Source organism: Bos indicus, chromosome 2 (genome assembly GCF_029378745.1).
Source record: "Bos indicus isolate NIAB-ARS_2022 breed Sahiwal x Tharparkar chromosome 2, NIAB-ARS_B.indTharparkar_mat_pri_1.0, whole genome shotgun sequence".
Taxonomy (NCBI): domain Eukaryota; kingdom Metazoa; phylum Chordata; class Mammalia; order Artiodactyla; family Bovidae; genus Bos; species Bos indicus.
The window spans coordinates 87,949,455-87,972,925 of record NC_091761.1 but is presented as its reverse complement, the minus strand read 5'-3'; the positions used below and the strand labels follow the sequence as shown (position 1 = coordinate 87,972,925).

Sequence of the window (23,471 nt, the reverse complement as noted above, 5' to 3'; positions counted from 1 at the left end):
CTAATATCACCAATTCTTCTAAGTTCTTGGACATTGATCCGGAGGAGGATTCTGCAGTTCAACACCAAGGTAAGGAAAGAAACAGCATTATTATCGTTGTTAAGGTATTAATAAGAAATGCGCCTTTCCCCATTTTGAAAACGGGCTTAAACTTTGACAGTGGTAGTAGCTGGTTTTTGCAACACCCCCTTCCCATTCTGACTTGATAGTACAGATTTTTAAAAAAGTTTGTCGATCGAACTTACAGTTTTGTTTCTTTGTAGCCCCAAACCTACCACCACGAGTTGGTTTGCTTGAGCACTTTGTTCCGAACTGTGCGATTTCTCGAACCCTTTCTTTTAGGGAGGTGGGAGGGGGATGAGGTTTGGAGGGGGTAGGAAACCGGGAAAAGAAAACGCAGCCTAAAACTCCCGGTGGCCCCCCAAAGGTTTACTATCCATCTCGCTTCCTTTCTTCGCCCGGCTCCGACCGCCTCCGGGGTCGCCTCGGGCTCCTTTGGAACTCGGTGGGCGGCGACTGGGTGCAGGGTCCTCCGGATTCTGGGCTCTGAGACTTAGGCCGGGGGCAGGTTTCACTTCTGGGACCCTTTCTTTTCCAGTCTCTCCCACCTTCCCGTTCCCTGTTTTTGAGGGGAGGCTGGGTGCATACCGCGCGCCGGTTGGGTGAGGAGAGTGGACGGCGACCTAGCTCTGGGTACCCCAGGTTGAAGCGGCTTCCCGCTGCGGGTACACCCGACCAAAATTTCCATTAACAGCCCCCCGAGCGCGTTTCCCGAAAACGAATATAGTTTGGCCCTCTGGCGCCGCCGTAGAGTCAGCGCTTCTTAAGGGGGACCGGCGACTCAGGCGACGAGATGTGGGGGGAGGTCTTGGGGTCCCCAGGGTTAGGAAGGAGAACCAAGGTGTGCGGGAGGACAAGAGGTACCGCCACCTCAGGAGGCTTCACTGGCCTCAAGACGGGAGGGGACGCGTCCACATTTTCCCGCCGCAGGTCGGGACCGCGAGTGTAACCCGGAGCCCCCAGTGTCTCGCGGGGGCCGCGGCTTCTGCCCACGTGCTTTCTTTAAGGAGGTTCCGCGTCCAAGAGTGATCTTAGGGACAAAAGCGCGGCCAGACACCGGCCTGCTCAGCTAGTGCCGGCGCCACCTTAAATGAACACCGCGGCCAGAGCCGGGCTATGGGCGACTGCGGCCGCGGGAGTCCGCAAAAGTTTGTGGCTCAGTTACGCTTTCGCGAGACCTGCTGGGGACGCCCCCGCACGGCCTCCCCCGGGGTGGGGAGGCCAGGTCCTCGCCGCACAGCTCTAGGGCTGCGCTCACAGCCTAGGGCCCGAGCGGCTTGGGGTCCCAGGAGTCCCAGCCCAACAGCCAGAAGACTGGCAGCCCCACCGCCCTCGCTGCCACCGCGTCACGGCCTGCAGGCGGCCCCGGCTGCGCTGCTCGACATGTCGCCGGCGCTGCGAGAGGTCCAGGGACGTCATCCAGGGATGACCCCCGCCCCGCGCACCCCCTGCAGCCCTCTTCCCTGTGCCACCCGCAGCCCGGCGGGCAGTGCCGGTGCGCCTGCCATTCGGGACACCCGGGCTATTGTTCTGGACCCACGGCCGTGCCAGCTCTGAGCGAGAGGCGGCCTTCCCCGCGCGTGCGGCGGCGCGGCGGGCCCGGACGGCTGGCTCCGCGCTGAGGGGGAGCTCCCAGGCACCGGGAAAAGTTGTTCGGAGGGGCGGAGGCGGTGGGTGGTGGGCGGAGGCGGTGGGTGGGGGAGGCGATAGCCCTCCTATCTCCAAAGTCGAAAGTACTCCGCGTAGTTAGTAGAACCCGGAGCCGAGGCAGCCGCGGTTGCCTCCTGCGCGTGGGTCTGTGCCTTCGCCGGGAGACCAGGCAACCAGTGCTAGTCTCGTCGCCGCCGCAGCCTCCGCGCTGGGACTAGTGCGCCTCTGGGCTGGGCGAGGCGGCCGCGCCCTGGACCCGCCACGAGGAGGAGGAGGAGGAGGAAGAAGAGACCCCGGGCCGCAGCGCCCGCCTTCACCCGGGCGCACCCACCCACCAGCCGCGGCCACCGCCTCGCGCGGCACTCGGTTCCCTGCCATCGGTCCTCCGCCGCCTCGCGCGCGCGCGCGCGGTCCTCGCCACACGGCTCTCCCACCGCCGACTCTCTCTCTCTTCCTTCTTCTCCCTCCTCCCAGCTCTCCACCCTCCCCTCTTCAGTCCCTCAGCCTCCTCTGCAGCCCCGCTGCTGTTGGGTCGCCTGGCTCACAGCGATTGATTGATTGATGTTTAATTTCCTGCCAGGCGGGGCCCCCCTCCCCCCGCAACCTCCCCGGCCCTCCTCCCCGCCCCCCACTCTCCTTCAATGCGTTGGACCAGTCTGGCTCGGGTTTAGATCTCTCCCCCCCAACCCCCATCCCGAAATAACCCAGAGACTTCCCCTACCCCCACCCCAAATTATTATTTTGAAGGCGCTAGATCTGGGGACGGAAAGGGGGAGGGGGAGAAATCGGAAACCGAGGACAACCCAAAAGGACTCACTTTGCCTGATGACTCAACGCAACTAATAATCATCTCCCTCTCACTGTGTCTCCCTCTGCGGCTCGTCAGTGAGTCCGGCTCCGGCTGCTGGCGGCGGCGCCGGCCGAGAGGGGAGAGGCTGGAGGTGACAGCTGCGGCGGCCGCCGCTTTTGCTCCCGCGCGCGGTCCCAGGTCCCTGCGCCTTCTCGATTCTCAGTGGCACCGGCCCTACCGGCTTCTTCGGCCGCGCCTCCTCGCGAGCTAGCGGCCCCGCGAAGCTGCAGCCCCGACCCGCCTCCGCCGCCTCCCAGTTCTCATCCCTTTCTTTCCAGAAAGGGTCTCCTTCCCGAAGGTGTGAAAAGGCTTTTTCAGCCTCCTTCTCTCTTCTCCCCTCCTCCGTCGCCTCCTCCCGCGCTCGCTCGGGTGCCCCTTTAGAGGAGCCCTCCTTTCCCTCTACTCCTCCTCCCTCTTCCCCCCACCCAACCCCCCCATCATCATCATCATCATAACAACCATCATCGCCGCACTAAGAAGACACCCTGACCCAGGACCTTAAACGTTTGGACCTGGGAAAGAGGAAAGGGAAAAGAGTAAAGAGAAAGGAAGACTAGGAGAACACTGCAAAGCATATCACCAGAAACTTTCCACCCTGGATTCTCTACTTTTGCTCCATGGACAGAGCCCCAGCCAGCCAAGTTACAGACAGACTGTGAGCAGTAAGTACTCAGGGCGAAGGCGCCCGCGCCAAGCTCGGGAGTCCGGGGAAGCCCCGGGTCCGGCTAGGTTCCCTCCCCGCGGCTCTCGCTCTCTCGGACAGCGCAGCGGAGGGAGTGCGGACGCAGCCTTCGCCCTCAGCCCTCGAGCTCAGCCTCCGCATCTCTCGCATCCCTCCTCTCACCTCCCCTTCGCCACCCCCACCTTGTCTCCTCGAGCCGTGGCGACGCGGCTTCTCTCACAACCTGAGCGCCCGCGAGGATTCCCAGCGCACTTTGTTGCGCCGGGTTCCAGCTTCTCCGGGATGTCAGTGACAATGTGAGTGCCTTTTCATCAGGTGTTTCCTCCTGCGTCTCCACCCTCTCAAAAATCCAGGGGTGCGGAGATCTGCGGGCTCTGTGAGGAGCGCGCTGCCAGCCAAGCGACCCAGAAGAAAACTTTGGGAGATTTAAAAATTGGGGTTGATGAAGGCTGCTCCCTCACGCACCTAATAATTCAACTGCTTTTTAATTTTGTATTTTATCCTGAAGAGCTTTTGAAAACAAAACTCAGGATCGGATGAAGATAACGTTCCAAAATAATAATGACTGTAGCCCCCGCCCTTGAGGTGAAGGTTATTCAGAAGATTACTCTGATCAATATCTCCAAGTGTTTTGGAATGCTTATTAATGTGGAATTAGGGTTGATTTTGTGCAAAGTGTGTGTGTGTGTCCCAAGACATGCTCGGGAAAGATAAACAGCAGGGATTCAAGGGTCTTTTTGCCAGGCCTTTGCCTACTGCCGGGCGATTCAGAGCGCCTTCATCGTGTGGTTAATTTGTTTTCTTATGGACTTGTGTGCACCCCAACCCCTCCTTGAGTGCGTGCGATGTCTTTTTATGAAGTTCATTTCTTCCGCAACCCTGACCCCTCCTCCCTCCGACAGCAAGGCCGTCGCACCCGAGAACGGGTCATGCCAATCCTGTCCCAATGAATGGATCACTTCTGGGCGCCCCTGGGCGAGGGGCTGGACTTCGTGACCGAGAGCTAACTTCTGGGGAGCAGCAGGGTGGCGGCAACCCAAGTTCTGGGTTTGCTGTGGGCCACCGAGTGTCAGGTTGGGTCCGGTTTCCCCGGCCAACCGATGTTCGGGCCCCTCGGGCAGCGTGGGAGGAAGTTTGGGTGGCTTTGGTGCGGCGCGCTGCCCCACTGGCCTAAACGTCTATCACGTGTGTGAGCGGTTTTCCCTCTTTTTTTTTCTTTCCCTCCCCTTTCCCCCCCGCCCCCTCCTTAGGTCCCTGCGCGTTTTATTGCGACCTGCCGGTGGGAACTTTGTCTCCAAGTCGGAGCAGCATGGAGCGGCGGAGCGAGAGCCCGTGTCTGCGGGACAGCCCCGACCGGCGGAGCGGCAGTCCGGACGTCAAGGGTCCTCCCTCGGCGAAGGTGGCCCGGCTGGAGCAGAACGGCAGCCCCATGGGAGCCCGCGGGAGGCCCAACGGCGCCGTGGCCAAGGCCGTGGGAGGTAACAGCCCGGAGCGGGGAGGCGCGCGCAGCCCGCGGCCGGGGCGATCAAGGCCCGGGTGTCAGGGTTCAGGTTGATTAGGCGCTGTCGCGGTGTAGGGTTACAGGAAGTGAGTTCCAGGTTGCCAAATAATGCCCCCGTCGCCTCTCTTCTGCAACTGGTAGCTTCATCTCGAGTTAAAACAAGAAAGTGGTTTACCCGGAGGGTGGCATTTTTTGGGCACTTTGCCACTATGTGCTGAGGTGTTGGCAGGTTTATGTCACAGCCAGCTAACTGTTTCTAGATTTTCCTAGAGAGCTTTTTAGTGATCTAACTCTTTTGCTTTGCCTCAAGAGTGTCTGTTGTAGGGATGGAGTTTAGGTGCGATCGCTTTTATGGACTAATCTTGAATGCTCAGGTTAGACCAGGAGCAAGGGTGTTGATGTTACTTTATTAGTTAGGACAGTACTTAGAGACAAATGATTAACAACAGGGAGTATTTCCAGCCACTTTATTTCAAGTGGGAAATAAAGAATCCCTGCGAATCTGTCAGGCCCTTAGAGACTTTAATGCTACCGTTTTTAAAAAATAAAGTTTAAAGTTATATGCATTTGTAACTTTGTTACCGAATTATATAGCACAACAGGTAAAAATGGTATAGTGATCTTATTGGCTACATGCTGTTTTTCTTTCCAAGAACTTAATATTACTTAAAATCTTTTGCAGTGTTTACTACTTAAACAACCACTTTCTTTTAAAGTGGTTAGGGAAAGTAATTTTATGAAGTAAAGATATGAAAGAAATTTAAACACTATTAAAATATTTTGAGGTTTATAGGACATTTCCTTAGTTGTTTTATACATGTAAATACACAGTTCTACATGGCATGCAGTTTTTTTGTGTGTGTTTGACATAAATTACTAATTAAAAATTTTTTGCTTCTAAAAGTTTTTTCCCCCCTAATATTTTCAGTATTAGCCTATTTAATGTTACTCTTTCATTAGCCTGCCTGAAATGAAACAAAACCCTAGGGAAAGTTAGTGATAAGTTCTCCTGCTCTAAATAGCCATTGTGTGTATTTCCAAGTAAAGACTTAATTCGAAATATCCAGTCCCTTTTAAAGAAATTTTATAAACAGACAATGGACAATTTATAAAAGAACAGGCTTTTGGTTTTACTTATTTTATTATTACTATTTCTTGTAGGCATTCAGGATGGTTTGCTTTAGTTCCTTATATTAATCATCTCCCTTGCAAAGTACTCATTTGCTCAATTTTTAAAGCTTTAATAAAATTATTTGGCTATAGATTGTGGGCTTATGTATCTTTCATTTAGGGACTTGAAGCAAAAGAAAACTTCGTAGTTTTGTGACTCACTTTTTAGAAATAGTGTTTATTAATGTGCTGTCTTGAGACTGAAAGAATAACTTCGGACTTCTGATACCATTTTTTAGTATATGCATACAAGAAAGAAAAATATATAGTGAACATGGTGGGACCAAAGGTGAGATGACATGATAAGTGCTAGTGATGTTGGGTTGAAAAGCTTTTGGAAATCCTTGGAGAGGATGTGTTCTCAAAGTGGCCTTATGCATAAGGGAAAAAAACCCAAAAAGCCTGGGCTGAAATTTTGGTTTCTTTCTAAACTCCCTAAATTGAAAGAAGTCTCTAAACATTTTAGAATGTAATGATTAACAATTGTACTTTCCTAAAGCAAGTTTTTCTTTCCTTCCTATATCTTACTGAACTGTGAAAGAAACTACTTGATTTTGTTGACCAGGGATACCTTCAGTGTAAAATAACAGTTACTTTTCATATTTTTGTAGGTGATAATTCACATTTGACCACTTACTACAAATTTGATAGAGACAAATATGAAGCCTTGGTGAGAAGTAATAAATTTGTTTAAATAAGCTGGTTTAGTCACTTTTTCTGAGCTTTAACTTAATTTAGTAATATCAAAGATCTCTGCTGCTTCCCAAATTGAAAATAAAAATGACATTATTTTGTCTCAATAAGTACCGTTTATGATATGTAATAGTAAAGTGGATAAAACAGTTTACATAGAGTGGATTTTTAAAGTTTTTTTTTTAAAGATTTTACTCTGTAGAACATAATAGATTGGAAAAATTTTCATTTAGGAAGTTTTAAAATATAACAACTTAGAACATAACATTTCAATAGTGCAAAGTTTTCTTATTGAATGTTAATGATTATTTTGTGGGTTTAAGTTTATATATGGATAGTTTCCAAAAGTACATTGAGATACATAATTTTACTTCATTATAACTTTTAATCATGTATATAGATTGGAGAAAAGCAAAGTGTTTTTAAAAATGCACATTCTAAATTTTAAAAATATTTAAGATAATATTTCTATTTAGTAGTTCTTTTATAATTGAAATGATTGCGGGGGAACATAGAGTATATATAAAGTAGATTATATTTCTATTATCCTACCTCTTCTTGTTTAAATATTCTTTATGAAGCAATATAATAACCCTAGACAACTACAAAAATATTTATAGCTCTGCATCATTTATTACCATTTTCAGATATACTGCAGTCTTGTCAATGTTGTAAAGATGGCTGTAATAATAAATAACAACAATAATAATAAAACAGAGCTCAAAATTTGGGAAGATGTGTTAGTTAATCTTTAGTGATTCTCTTTCTTAAATAGTCTCCCCCTAAAAATAGGGGAAATCATTAAGTTAATTGGCTACTCAATAAAATGGCAGTTTATCTTACTGCTTCTGATAAATAGGTAAATAAATGTTTCTGAATGCGTTGGTTGCCATAATAAATTCTGTTGCTGTCACTACTTTTCTAGAGGGAGAGAGAGTTTGCTGTATTTTTTGATGAGAACTAAATTTTTTTTTTTTTTCCAAAAGAGAGATCATTTTAGTGTCTGGATTTGACTGGATGAGGTGGTAGAAAGACTATCACAGGATTCTGTTTTAATAGGGGGACTTAGAAGTGTGTTGTTTACAGTGTGGTTAGCTTTAGAAGACTATAAGAAAGTAGATCTATTTTGCTTTGTATTTCTAACACTTTCTAGGCTGTATTTGCTCTTATCTAAGCAGTATGTTTTAAAGCGTGTATGTAATAAAATATAAGTGCTCAGATATATATGACAGTCAACTTTTATAGAAGGTCCTTAGGAAAAAAAGGCTAATATCTCTTTAAAAAACATATGAAGGCTGGGAGAGAGTTTAGAGCAAGCAAGAGCACCACGGTGTTGACAGCTTTATATCCCTGCTGGGTAACATTCACTTACTAGAATTGGCGTCCCCTCTCAGCTAGTAATTCACTCCATAAGGATTTTGAAAAAGGGTGATTAATGGTGGGGAAATTTATATTCGTGAAATTGTTGATTAAAACTTACAGATCTATTTGAAGACTTAGAAAAAGAAAAGATTATTAAGGATGATGAATATAAGAATCAGATGATCCTTTACCACCATTAGCATAAGTACCTAAAATGTTCAGCTGTATGCAATGCTTCAGCCACGAAACCTACAGCATAAAATGAAAGTGATGCCAATCAAGTTTCCCGAGGAAGCAAGGCATTCTGCTTTCCTCCTGGACTGCTGAAAGGCGCTGGCCAGTTGTGCCTTAATAGCAATAAATTACTGTGCTTCATTCATTGTTAACACAAGCATTTTCATTTTTTAATGTTTGGCTTAAAGAAGAACTTTCAGACAGCTTTATTTAAACTGAATGAACAGCGCTAGAGTATACCAGATGGTGTATTTGCTGATAGGAGGCATTAAACATCAGAAATCTTTTTGATATTTTCCATTTTCCTTTGAATTTTGATGATTTTTTTGTTTTGTTTTGGTGTTAAATGTTCTAGAGTTCAAAGGAAAATGTTTAAACACTAGGAATATCTTGCTTTTTTTTTTTTGAAAAAAAATTAGCTTTGGGGGGGAAAAATTAGTTTTTAAAACAACCATTTAATTTTGGTGAAGAATTGTCTATTGAAGTTATAACTCTTGGACCCCAAGTAGACCTTTTCTTCTTGCTACCGGTCAGCCCTTTTAAGAACACAACTGTCTTGTTGGAAGGGGGAAAATATCATTATGCAATACATGCTGATGTACTCAAATTGGGAAGCAAATGTGATCATGATTGTGGGGCAGGGCCTCATTTAGAGCTGAACACTGTCTACAGTGTTAATTATCTGCATGTGGAACATTTCCTTTTCGATTAAAAGAAATGCACTTCAAGTCAGGTGTAGCCACCATAGGAGCACTTATAGAGAGACATTTTACATTTTGAAAGGAGTGCAGATATGAAAGAGTATAGATACCGACTTATAGACATGTATAAAATACTTAGAAATTTGAAACAGATTGTCAACATAGGCAAAATGGAGAAAACTCATTAAATTCTTTGTAACTAAGGATGTACAACACCATTATGCTTGTGGGGAAGACTCATGTTATTACTTTAGAAGTGAAAAGATTGTATTTCCCTCTTCTATTCCATTTTTTTTTTTTTTTAAGGGTTTAAGTTCTTCTAAATAGAATGAACTTAGGCTTTGGGGTCATCCAACAGTCTTGTATGTCCTCTGTAGTTTTGCTGAGGTAGAAAAATAGCCCTCTCTAAAGTGTTTTCTGTCCTTGGGCTGTTATTAAAATAAAGATATACTTGGTTAAAAAAAAATATATGCAATGAAACATACACATTAAACAGAACATAGGGTATCCGCCCCTCAAAGTCCTGAGCATAATTTGATGTTTCGAGTAGTTTTGGAAGCCTTATATTCCATTAGTAGAAACCCACTGACCATTATATATTCAAGATCATCTGAATGAAATATGTGTATGTGTGTGTGTTGAAACTGCATAGATATCCCTTAAAGCATCTGTTTTTTAACCCCTGCGGACAATAGGTAATATCCTCTTTCTCCAGGGGGTTGTGACTGAGTATCAGTCTGTACATACTACATATCCTGTGTTAATTCTTCTCCCCTTGTGTGAATGTATGTATATATTTTGCCTACCTATCTGTAGGGAAGGAAACAGACTAATTATAATTTATTAAACATCTAAGAAAATTAATTTTGAGTTATTTTTAAAATGTGGAAATCAGTTTTATTCCAGGCAAGACATAGTAATTATTTGGTGTATCTGACAAGGCAAATCTGGTAAGCAGTCAAACTTGGTGGTACTACTTTGATAATTTAAAACTCTTTTTTTTTTTTTCTTTTTTATGATTTAGTGCAGAGACAGTTAATATGACATATAAAAAAAACACAAATTGACAGAGTTAGATGAATTTCAAATTATTTTCTTTGGTCTTTTAAGGGTTTTTAAGTTTCTATTGAGATAATAATGACAATTTCTCATCATTAAAAAAGTTTCTTATAACTGGTAATCTCATATTAGGTGCAAAAAAAATATGTACATAGTTTTTTATTTAACTTGTTATTTTGTATTGGAGTGTAGCCGATGAACAATGTTGTGATAGTTTCAGGTGAACAGTGAAGGGACTCAGCCATACGTATACATGCAAAAAGTATGTACGTAGTTTGCTTTATTTCAGGAAACCAAACTTTATCTGACATAGCATGTAAATAAATGAAAAGTTATTTATACTTTTATCTAATAAGTAGGCTTTTTAAAAAACTTGCATAACTAATGTGTGGTCACACAGTAGTTTTACTATCTTCCTTACATGAATGCTGAGATACAATGGCATTTTGGAACGTATTTAAGGATGGAGCATTTGACAAAAGTTGTATGTGTAACAGTTTGTCAGTGAAAAGTGACAAGTGGGAAATGACAAATGAAATGTTGGCATCATCACTCTTTATTTTGATAAAAATGTCTCAATTTGCAGTGATATAATACTGTTTCATATTATTTCATGAGTTGTGTGAGATGCATAACGGGAATTTAGATTTTGTGAACGGAAAATTAGCAGCCCAAACTCTCTTTTCTGAAGCTTTGGCAGCAAGTTCCCCCTCCCCCCCAACTCCCCAAGAATAAGAACAGCAGTGAAATGTTGGATCTAACCCATACATTTTAACTCATTATTTTTTGGAAAAAAGGAAAGAAAGAAAGGAAGGAGGGTGGGGAGAGAGAAAGAGAGAAAAGAAAAGAAAGAGGGAAAGAACTGAAAATGGTTTCAAGTAGGAGACCTTTATGTTTAGCTCAAAAATGAAGAGAGTTTGCCTTTTGTTTTCTTTATAATGACTTAAAAATGAATGGTTTCCTTCTGCTGACTTTGATTGTACTGGAGCTTTCTCACTTCCAATCACCACTGCTCTCCAGCATTAATTTAGGATGTCAATATGGAGAGCCGTGGATTCCTTTTATTTTAAAGTGCAGTAGAGGTTTGGAAATGTCTATGTGTTAAAAATGGATTTTTATATACAAAGGATTCATTATCCTACTACTTACGGGTAATGTGATAGATGCTTCAAAGTCAAAGTAGACCGCCCCTGAGTGGAAGTGAAGTATGAGTTAAAACAAAAGCCAGTTAAGGACTCACACATTTCCAAAAAAGTATAGATGTGGCCTCTATAGTGTGTTATTTTCTATATTTCTGAATTCAGTGATCAACCAAACATTTATTTTCTTCTTTTACATGAAACAAGCCCCACAAGGACTTTATGTTACAAAGTATTTATGTAAAAATGATCTGTGATGGAGTTTTCAAAGTCATGGGACTCCATCTATACATATAATTTTTTTGTTTGTTTTCAATTGACACAGTTATTGTGCTGTTTGATAGCAAATGATTTAAAAATTGTGGTGAAATCAGTATAACTAAGAGGCAGTGAAAGGCTACATCAGAAATTGTTTCTGCAACTTTTGCTTCTCATTTGCAGTTTTTAATTATTTCAGATTTATAATTAACCAGCTAAAAATGACCTAATATAGAGTAAATGTGCTGTAGATGTATAATTATGATGATTAGGTTTTTGGTTATATTTTTCCATTCTTAATTGATGTGTATATCTTTAAAAATATTAAAAATAAGCTTGTGAATATGATAGTTATTAGTTGACAAATGCTTAAAATGGAAAAAAAAATCCTTAATAGAAATTTCCAGAATTTGAACTTTGCAATAAAGTTATGAGCAAATTATGAGAGTCTTATATTGTACTACAGTCCATGGGGTCGCAAAGAGTCGGACACGACTGAGTGACTTCACTTCACTTTCTATATTGTACTAGGAATGTTCTTTATATGTGTTTAGGACACATTAGGATAATAAAACTGTCTGGGGGATGTATAGTTCAATTTTGATTGCTCTCAGTATTATTACTACTTGCTAGTGTGTAAGACAGATTAGTTTCTACCCTTAACTAGTTGCCTTATCACTGGAATGAAGTTCGGTCTTAGCACAGTGGGCTGTTCAACTATAGCATAACATAACAAAAAAGATTTTTAAAAAGTTAAGGAGAAATGCTGCAAGCTACTGTATATGAAAAGGGGTGCATTTCACACCAGAGTAACTTTTTGGTGCTTACTGATGGTTGCATGGTTATTGAAATGTGCACAGTAGCTCTGTGACTTTGTTTTATTGAAGACTTGCACAGATATGAACAAAATTAATAGAGACTCTGGTTAGAGAAATTGTTTTTCAGAGCACTAAGATCTGACAGAAGTGATTTGCATCTTTCATAGAAACAATTTTAATTTCATAATATTAAGCACAGATATCTTCTTATTTCTTTTAAAAATATTTTTTACTTCTTAAAAACAATTTGGCTAGAAAGCGAGTGTATCTGTTCTTTCATAACTGGATAAGATTGATTTTCAAATTTCCTGATTATTCCCCATATTAAAATTGTTTATTTTTATTGTGCTTGTTCCAGTTATTTGTATATGCATATAAGAAAAGGAAAAACTGATAGCTTACTAGGAAAATACATTCATATCAAAACTCTTAAAATAGCAATGTTTTCAAAATATTATTATTATTATTATTTTTGGTTAACAGAACAAGAACTTTCTTTATTCATAACCCAAAGATGCTAACAGAGCAGCATGATAAATGTCTCTTTAAGTGTCGTAGTAAAAGAAAATGACTTGCTTTCTGAGGCAGTGGAGAGTTTATGTTGTTTTGGACCCATTTCCCAAGCAGTGATCGAAAACAGATTACAATAACAATTATACAGTCAGAAGATGCAATATCCATTTCTGCTTTAATTGAGTGAAAGAATAATAAAAACATCATTAAGAAAAATGAGGTGGACCTGTCATACAATGTACCAATTTTTAGTCTTGGAGAAGATGCAGAAAAACTGAAGTGCTTTTCACTTACTTTGCTGTGTTTACTAGCTAAATTCTGTTTTGGGGAGAGACTGTTTGGTTCTCACTATGCCCTGGGAAGTTCCGAGAGGAGCTCCTGGGTGTAGTTGCTCAGGAGACATGGAAAGTGCTCATTGGTTTGTCTTCATACACAGTTGAAGATGGGGAATCACAATTTCTTATATTCTACCTGCAGGAGTAACTGCCTTCTCTCTTTCTCTCTCCCTCCCTCTTTTTCACCTGTGTAAATGGAAGTAAACAGTAATGAATGTTTCTCTTGTTACAAAGCCCTGCAAAGTAAGGGTTAGGTGTGGTCCCTGGGCCTGCTGCTCTTCCTCCTCTGGCTGATGGAAGAACAGCCAAGATGGGGGGAGAGAGTTGAAGATGAATAATGAACACCCTTATTTTTTCTTGGCATTTGTGGCATTGTGGGGGGACCCCAAGTTTCCACACAGACGTATCACCTGACATTCACATAGGTGATATACACTGTCCTCTGAGATGCATAGGCTTTGGCTGCTGTCTGCAATCTTTGGAACCATTGAATCGATAATCCTTCACACTGCTGAGCCCTCATTCCCCAGGGCAGCGCTTTCAGCAACTTGGAATGAGCTGACTGGCAGCTGCTGAAATCGGTGGCTACTGTTGTTTCACTGTAGGCTGTATTTCTTACTCTGTTCATAGAATTGCGTGTGCTTGGAAACTTGGGTGATGACAGTAGAGTTAGCCCAAACAGGGGAGTTAACCCCTGTCGTGTGGATACTAAAACCACAAATGAGGTTGGTCATCAGAGCAGCTGGAGCCCAAGGTTGGACTCAGTTGACAGAGTTAGAGGAGACTATTTCTTTGGTTTGTAGCTAAGAGTTTTCTTGGGTTCGATCTTTAAAAACCTTTCTGAGAGTAACAAAATGAAAGGAATAAGATAGGCAGTAAACCCTTCCTGGTGGAGGTCTCATAATCCCAGAACTGTCCAAAGCATAATCCCTTTCAGACTGGAATTTATGTCATACAGCTCAAAAAGCTTCTTTTTTTTCTTTTTTAAAAAATTTCAGTTTAGAGAGTCTAGTTAATGGTGCTTTCATTAAAATACTTTTGTCAGCAAAAGGTTTTTCAGTTTTAACATTTACATAACCTAACATCATTGACGAATGCCACGAGCTTTAAGGGTCTATTAGTGGTTCCATTTTTTCTGGGCTTTATAATTTAAACCTAAACATTAATTCTGGGTGGAACTTGGCATAATGTCTTTTTGCCTTGGAGGGAATTTTTGTTGTACAATAAAAAAAAAAAAAAAAACTGTTTTTTTTTTCATCAGTCACCTTCTCCATGTCTCCCCTCCCCTAAGTAAATAGCAGTTAAATAGTCAAGGTTTTAAAAGGGCTTATTTAAATCAAAAAAAGAAGTGATTATTTTAGGTGAATTTAACAATTTTCCATTAGTTCATGTTGCAAACTAGTGCTTTTGATATTAACAAAAAAGATCTGTGAGGTTGATAATTCAGAGAAAATATTTTTCCTTTCTTTCTCTCATACTGAAGTCATGTGACAAGTTTTTTTTATAAAAATATATTTGAGGACTCTTGAAACTTACAAATCACTTACGTGTCTTCTTTATTAGAAGCTGAAAGACTTAAAAAATTCTCTATGTTGCCTGAAATGATAACATTGACTAGAAGGAAAGAAGTTGGGATCTCATTGTTAAGTAATAAAGGAATGACATTTCCCCAGTATTATTTTGGAAAGTAAACTTCAACTAGGTTTCTTAAAATGATCTCTTTAATATATTATACGAATACTATGTTAAAGTTGAGTTATCATAGAAATCTGGTAACAAGGTGTTTGTGAAATTAAGAAACAAGAGAGGAAACTGCGATGATTAGTTTGTCATGATCTGCAAACGAGAAAGGGTTCAGAATGCTAGTGAGGATGCATGCCTGGAAGTAGCTCATGGAGGAGAGTGAGGCTAAACCAGAGTTCTCCTGAAGCTTTGCCAGCTTTCAGCTCACCAGGGTCCATTCAGATAAGATTTTGTCCTGTAGCCTTGGAAGATGTGGTACTAGAGGAATGAACATCCTTTGTTATTTAGGGGGTATAAGAGGAGCAAATTGTTCACTGAAAGGCAAGTTATTACTCATTTAAGACTCAAGTAAAGGCACTTGATAACAATGAACAAGGTGATCCTGATTTTCTTTTTTCTTCTCAGATGAATCTCCAGTTAACATTCAGCATGACTTACTCTATTTACAGGTCCATTCATATAGTGAGTTTGAGCCTTCAGCACATTTTTACGGCTAACTTATCACCCCTCACCCCTCAACTGGAGCTTACTATTGAAAGTCTGCCAATGCCGTCACAAATGGTTGTTAGTTCCCAAGAGACTTGGAGGAGAAAAAGAGCTGAAGGAGAATGCTGTGCCCTTAGTGAGAGCCATTTTGCTGCACACGTGTTTTTTTGCCGCCATGGTGAAACTGTCTAGGCGCCGACCTTCATATTCAGGATTGATACCGCACGCTCTCCTGTGAAAATGTATAGAATTCCAATTAGCCCAGGGTCAGAGTATAAATGTACCTCTTTTTACACTGTTCCAAGTGGTTAGTGGAAAACAAACTGCAAAGTAATTCCCTCAGCCCCCCAATAAAAAGATTTATAGCAAAATAATTCTCAGCCGGATAGTGGGACTGTTGTAGGTTTGCGTTTGATATTTCTAAGACTGAAATACAGTCCGTGTACCCAAACTAAGCATTTATTGTAAACAAGTTAACTGCCGAGAGCTTATATTCTGTCAAACATAATTATATTGAAGATTGATGTATAGCTTGAAAGCGAGTTAGAGGGAGACAGTTCTTTTCAAGCCAGGAAGGCTTCTGAGATGCAGCTCTTTGCTTCCTTTGATGTGAGTCAGTGAAGTCGTCTTTCTCACAGCCAGCCTCTCATGTATATAATAAACACAGGCTTGCTCTCTGAAAACATATCTGGTTGTCGATCCTACTCCTGCTAGCAAAGTAAAGAAATGAACCCATCTTCATGGAACCTGTTAGGTAGAGTTTCTTTTGTCATCTTTATCCAGATCTGCATAGCGGTGGTGCTGAGATAGTCTCTGTCAGTATGGCAGGCAAGTGAGGAGTGTACCCACAAGCCTATACCTAAACCTGCACCTCTGAATTAACCTCCAAAACAACCCCTTTCTCCTTTAAGGCTGATTTCAAAACAGAGCCTTTGACTTGTCTTTCTGGTAGTTTGTTTTGAGCCTGTGAGATGAGAACTATTTTAAAATTGTGGCCTCTCAAGGGACAGGGAGAAACTACATTAATATGCTTCATGTTGTGGCTCAGAAATTGTTCTTGAGTTAAATAACTTGTGAACTCAGGGAATCTAGAAAGAATGAAATCTTTTTGAAGTTGGGATATTCCATATCTGGGATTAACCCCAATCTAAAATAGTGCAGTGGTCTCCCAGGGTTTTTGTGCTTTAAGAAAGGTAGAAACATATATATTTTCTTTAGGATAAAGGTTTATGACTTTTTTTTTTCCAAGAGACAAATCACTTTGGGCTTTTGTGACACTTTTCAAAGATAGTTAAAAATGGAATTACATTCCTCCTATGATTGGGTGATATCCTTTCGATAACATCAAGAATGAGGTTAAGAGTTTCAGTATATTTACATTCAGGAGCTGAAATAGTCTCTTTGGTTTTATAATATCAAATTTAATATTGCCTTTGGGAAATGATGTAAATTATAAAGAGATGTCTTAGAATCATAAAATGAAAAACAATATCCTAGTTTTTTCTGTTTTGTTTTTCTTATTGAAGTAACTACTATAAATTACACAGGTACATATATGCTTAAAATACGTTGTGTGGGAAGTATTCCATCAGTGGGGACCTGAGTTTCCCCAGTCTGTATGCTGGGTTTTATTAACTTCATTTCAGTCACAATAATAATATCCTATGTACTGCAATCTAGAGAGCTCAGTGTCCCCTTAGGGAACTGCAGAATACACAGTATGATTTTGGCTTTCTTGCTCTCCCCTCCTGTTCTTTTCTTTTTTACCTCCCAGTGTTAGCCATTTCAAGGACCTGGTTGCTATTACATCTCAGTGGAGGCATTTGTTAGGTACAAGAATGAGAATGGCTTTTAGTGGTTGGGAAAGGATGGTAATGGCTGCCTGTCTGTTTAAGCTTGGCTTTGTGAAATTTGCATTCATTTCACAGTGACGATCTTTACACACTTATTAAATATCTGTATATGTTTTGCTATTTGAACCCTAAACATAGATATAGGGCAGCAGGATTTTTTTCTTGTAAGGCAGAAAGCCTTTTATTTCTCACTATAAAAACTTTACCTTTTCAGGTTTTCATTTGATAAAAATCTCTCCACTCTAGTATGATTTCCTTTGGGGCTTTGCACTAGTGTTTGATCTCAATTTTTAATAATTTTGGTGAGTTAAACTCCCCAAAGAAAACATGCTTGTGCTCTGGAATATTCCCGCTAGAAATCTGGGTAGTCTTGTCTTATTGAGAGCCAAGTGCTTGATTCCTTTATTAATTCCTTGCTAGAGAACCTCAGTATAGTTAGCTTTCCTTAACACTACACTGGAGAAATTAATCAAGGGTTTTTTAACGGTTAAATTAGATAAAATAACATTTAGGCAGAGCTCAAAACCTGTGATGACGAAGCAAATGTTAGTTTGCTAACAAAGATAAATTTTACTGACTCCTTTTTTCATTCCTGGGGCTCTGAGTTGCAAATAGCTTTTCCAGAGAGGATAATAAGAATGAAGGGAGCGACAAATACATCTCTAGTTCAATACTATTTAAAAAAATTACCTTCCCAGAAACCTCCAGAATAAGATTTTACTAAATGGAGGACGGAGATCCTGATGTTAATGAGTTGTGGCTCAGATGGTAAAGCGTCTGCCTGCAATGCGGGAGACCTGGGTTCGATTCCTGGGTCGGGAAGATCCCCTGGAGAAGGAAATGGCAATCCACTCCAGCAGTCTTGCCTGGAAAATCCCATGAACGGAGGGGCCTGATAGGCTACAGTCCATGGGGTCGCAAAGAGTCGGACGCGACTGAGAAACTTCACTTTCACTTTCACAGTCATTTTAACATGTCCTTGAGTCTCAAGACTTACTAGTATATGCATTTCTAACCCAGTATGAAAAGAACCTGAAGAATTTAGTTTTGAGCTGGGGGGTCCTCACACAGTGTGCCATATGTTTGAACTCTTCTGTGATACACAAACTTGCATATTTGACTTTTTTTCTTTTCTTAAATTTTGTTTTGATTCTGGGATCGGTAAACATTTTATCTCTCTGTAGTTACTACACTTAGAAAAGATGCTGCTGTCCTTCAGTGCAGGACGTGGGTAGGACTGCAGATAAGATGCCCTCCGGGCTCTAGGGTGTGTACAGTCACAGGGCAAGGTGCTGTGAGCCAGCAGAGTCCTGTGCCAGTCGACTGGGATGCCTTTGTGGTGATAAAAACAATTTCTGTCGGCAGTGGTCGTGTAGGCCCCCGTGATCTGGAAAACATGGAGTAAGTTAACTCCTGGATCCATGTGTGTGGATCCTTTCCTAGAAAATGTTCCTTGTCTGCTGATGCTTAATGCCATGCAGTAGGGCCAAAGTGATGTGGACCAGTTAGATGGCCGAGGAGTCATGGGGTTTCCAGAACCGACACTGCCTATTAATGGTGGTTATTAATGTTTGGGTGCAATTAGCATTTTGCTAAAATGAACAAACATTTCTCTTGGGTCTGCTGCAGGTCAGTCTGGGGGTGGAAGAGGGAGTGGGAGGGTGAGGACTTATCTAAGACGGGTCCATGTTGGAGAAGGAAATGGCCAGCCTCTCGTTCACTGTAACTGGACATTCCTGACATCTAGGAATTTAGTTCCTTGGATCAGGCTTGCTGTGGCTGTGTTCCCAGGTGGAGCTCAGAAGTTTTGGTTTAGATGAGCAGTTACACTGTGCCTCCTGCATGCCTATGAAGTCCTGTTTTGCAGACAGCCAGGCCAAGTTGATCCTGCCACCGCATTTCTGGAACTGAAGTGTATCGAGAGACCTGGAGTTTTCCTTTAGCCTTCAGATCTGATTTCAGGTTGAATTGTGGCCTCTCAGTTTGGGGACAGGCCTGGAATCAGAGATCTGGAAGACCAGAAAACTCATCTCCCTTCCCTACCACTTTAAACCCAATATGAGCCTTTGAGGTGATAAGTGAGAGGACCAGAGCTTACTTGGCCAGCCCTACCCCTGGCCTATTTTTTGTTCTTATCTTCCAAAGTTAAGATCTGCCCCAAGGGCTATAAAGTAGTATCTGGTTTTACTAGAGAGAATTCTGAAAATAAAATACTTCTTGATAGTCTTATCTTCTCCTCACCTCCACACAGAGAAAGTGGCACCAATGAGCTTTATAGGTAAAACTTTACTTGGAGGTCTAATTCTGAATTCTAAGCAACTGGGTCATGGATGAACAGGTCATGCCCTTAGAGTAATTATTTTGCCTTCCCCATAATTGTAGGAATGACTGGCCTTCTACCTGTGAACGACCAGGACTTTCAGCTGTCCCATCTCTATCTTGCCTCCTGTTTCCTCTTTGGGAAGTGTTAAAAACAACACCAACAGCAAAAACAAATAAATTGATCCTTCTAAGAATCTGTAGTTGACAAGCAAAAGAGAGGAACTTTGGAAAGTGGAGCAGTTTAGGGGAGCCTAGAGGACCTCTGTGCCACCTATAGGTGGCTCATTTGCCCCCAGATGATTTTACTTGCCCTCCTAATGTGCCTCCAAGGTGACACCTCCAAGGTGTCACCTCCAAGGTGACACTAGTCATAAAGAATCCACCTGCTAATGCAGGAGATGCAAGAGAAGTGGGTTCAATTTCTGGGTCTGGAAGATCCCCTGGAGGAGGGCATGGCAACCCACTCCAGTATTCTTGCCCCAAGAATCCCATGGACAGAGAAGCCTGGAGGGCTACAGTCCATAGCATTGCAAAGAGTCAGAGATGACTGAAGCAATTTAGCACTCACACATGTTCGTAGCATGCACACTAATACTGGTGAAAACATGTTTTTCTTTATTACCTTACCTGAAGATCTTTCCACTGGAAGTTAATATGGGCTACAGTGTACTTCTTTAACAATGAAAATGTATCTGAGGAGATTAAGAGACTACCAAACCGTTCAAACTGTAAAGTGTTGCATCTTTTTATCTATTAATCTCTTTGGAATTTCAGCTCCTGGGGGAGTGGGCAGCTGGAGTGGAATGTGGAGCCTGGGGCCATCAGAGCTCAGGAGGTTGGTCCCTGGGAGTTGAGAGTAGGAGCAGAAAAGAGGGGAGTAGGGAAGACACCCTTGATCCATTTTGAAATTTTTCCTGGGACCCCAAGAAGGTGGTGCAGGACACCCTCATCCTTTCTGTTTCTGGTTGCAGTTCTTGGCACTCAAACGTGCCTTTATTGTTTCAGGGTGGAAGGAAGAATCTAGAGGTTAAAATTGGCGAGACTGTGTGTGCTTGTGCCTATGTGAGAAACAGAGACAGAGAGGGGGAGGATATGAGGTTTTAGAGCAAGTAAACAGTAGTTTTGTGTTTCTGGTAAATTTGCAGTAAGAAAAGATAGTTGCCCCCACTCCCACCCGCCTTCCCAGTCCTCTGGAAGCCTCTGTGTTGTTCAGTTAGTTTCCCTGGTAGAATTTGTTTCAGTGTTTCTGCGGATCTGTGATTTATTGATTGTGGTAGTTGCTGAGGGTGATGCTTTACTCCTGGCTCAGTTTTATACAAGGAACAGATACAGATGCAAGGCTCTGCCCTAAAGCCTTTGTGATCTTCAATTAGCCCAGGGGCCTTCTCAGGTAATAGAACCTGATCTACTGCTGCCCCCAGGTAAGGGAGAAGGCCCTGTGGCTGCCTTTCTCCTGGAAAAGGATGGTTTCAGGAGCTCTTTGAAAGAGGGGAGGAAAAAGGCTGGCCTCCTATCATCTCAGACTGGCTCCTGTCATTCAGGGGGCAGGTTTAGGAATGAGGGTGGATCTAGCAGGTGAAGGGGCTGAGGAGGAGCCTGGAGCCTCTGCTCACCCACACTGGAGAAGGACACATTTTGTGAGCCTTTCTTTGTGAGTGACTGTGTTCGGTTTCTCCTCTGCACCCATGTCAATACCCTGACACGCAGTAGGCTATTGAAAGTTGAAGTGAAGTCTCTCAGTCGTGTCTGACTCTCTGCGACACCATGGACTGTAGCCTACCAGGCTCCTCAGTCCATGGAATTTTCCAGGCAAGAGTACTGGAGTCGGTTGCCATTTCCTTCTCCAGGGGATCTTCCCAACCCAGGGATCGAATCCGGGTCTCCCACACTGCAGGCAGACGCATTACTGTTCACTTACAAATGACATGGGTTACCCACTTGGGACACCACAAGTGGTGAAGGGTCCTTTACTGAAAGGTCACACATTTATATTTCTGTGGGTGTGGGTTTTGGAGTGTTGTTTTTTGACACCTTCCCCCCAACCGACACCCCTCCGCGCGCCCCCCCCGCCCCCGCCCCAGGAATGCTGTGTGCCTGAGATTTAAAGTTGGCTAACTGGAACTGCTTTATTCTTGCTTCTCTTGGTTTCTTTGGACATCGTTCTTAATTTTCCTATAGTTTCAGCTTCTTCGTTTATCAGATGAGAGTAATAATAACCCTTTCACAGGGTAAACAGGGAAGAAACAAAGGTAAGAATTTAAGTCAGAGTACGCGATGAGTTAGGAGTTGCCCTGCAGATGAGAGTGTCATTTTGTGTCCCAGCTGTCCCAGAAGACACTAGAATCCTGCTCTAGACCTCTGCCTCTGGACCTTTCATCTTTCACTGTTAGATCCAGCACATTAAACGGTACTTTTTCCTCACATTTATCTCTGTATCTTGTCATTTCCTGAGCACTTTAGATTTTGTTCTCTGAAATGAAGCGAAGACAAAAAAAAAGTCTTTCTTTTATTAAAGAAGTTGGACTAATATAGTTAGAAGTGAAACAATAACCTACAATTTGTTCAATGAAACAGGGAAGATATCACGTTAGATATTGGAGTTTAACCAAGAGTACATCTGTCCTCAAGTCTCTTAAGATCTGGAACACAGAGGAGAGATAAGTGACAATGACACAATTGTCCTGCTAATCAGGTTGTGGTGTATTTATCCTGGGTCAGAAAAACCATTGTATATGTTGGTATTTGGCAGATTGCTTAGAGCAGCTTTGTCTGATCAAAATGTAATAAAAGCCGCATGTATAATTTTAAATTTCTTGTAGCTTCTTTAAAAAAAAAAAAAAAACGGTTAAAGAAACAGATGAAATTAATTTTAATAATACATTTTGTTTAACTCAGTGTATCCAAAATATTATTTCTATATTCAATTAATAAGAATAATTTTTTGAGTTAAATATAATTATTTTTTATTTTTTGATATTAAATTGTTGACACTGAGTGTGTATGTATCACACGGCACATCTCAGCTCAGGACTAGTCAGCACTCAGTTGCTCCGTCACCGCATGTGGCTAGTGGCTCCTGTAAGGCAGTTTTAGCATATTAAAGTGAAAGTGAAAGTGAAGTCACTCAGTCGTGTCCGACTCTTTGCAACCCTATGGCCTGTAGCCTACCAGGCTTCTCGGTCCATGGGATTTTCCAGGCTAGAATACTGGAGTGGATCACCATTTCCTTCTCCAGGAGATCTTCCCGACCCAGGGATAGAACCCGGTCTCCCTCACTGTAGGCTGAGCCACCAGGGAAGTCCTTCGCATATTAAGTATGGTGCTTTTAACACTTTCACCCTTTTGCTGTGGGGCATGGTGAACATGTTAAGCCTTTAAGCATCTTAATTAGGCCATTCAGTAATTACTGGTATGATTTTCATTCTGAAGAAATGCTTTTCAGGAAGTATCTTGAGCCTTGATGGTGGACCCTGAAAAAAATTATTGGTCTCTTTTTTTCCTCTGTGAAGTGGTATTAATACTGATTTTGAAAAAAGAAAACCAAATGGATTTCATTATTGGAGGGCTATTTGTCAGACCACTTAACTATGTTACATTGTTTAATTCTCACACCATTCTTGGACGTAGATATTATTATTTACATTTTAGCTAGGAGGAATTTAGCTGAGAGGTCAAACAAATAACTCCAACAGGTTAGTAATGATAGTGGCAGGACTTCACTCCATCCTGGCTCTCAGCAGCCTTCTCCCCACATGTCTGTGTTTGCAGGGCTGTGGTGCTGAAGATCAGGTTAACTCTTTATAATGATGCACTCTTCCTCGGAAATCATGTCATGATGAAAATGGCAATTTGAGCATCGTAACTAAGAACAATTGGGAAAATGCATTTTTCTATAGAGAGAGTCCCATTGCTTATTTTACGTCTCTGACAACAGAATTAGCCATTTATCCCAATTTGTCAGAAGAGCTCTTAATTTCTAGCAAATGGCTAGGGCTGTGTGCCTGTCCTCTAGATTAAGCCACTTGCTTACCTCCTGCAATTA

At 42.3% G+C, this 23,471-nt stretch overlaps 1 protein-coding gene across 1 annotated transcript in view; it reads left to right on the top strand.

Annotated features, from left to right (window-relative positions):
• Positions 1-1,780: 1,780 nt before the first annotated feature.
• The window catches only part of SATB2 (SATB homeobox 2), a 201,401-nt gene continuing 179,710 nt past the window's right edge, over positions 1,781-23,471 (top strand). Inside the window, exons 1-2 of the mRNA XM_019974518.2 lie at positions 1,781-3,222; positions 4,493-4,720. Of these exons, the coding sequence (XP_019830077.2) occupies positions 4,552-4,720 (169 nt within the window). The 5' untranslated portion in view covers positions 1,781-3,222; positions 4,493-4,551. The remainder of the gene's footprint in view (positions 3,223-4,492; positions 4,721-23,471) is intronic.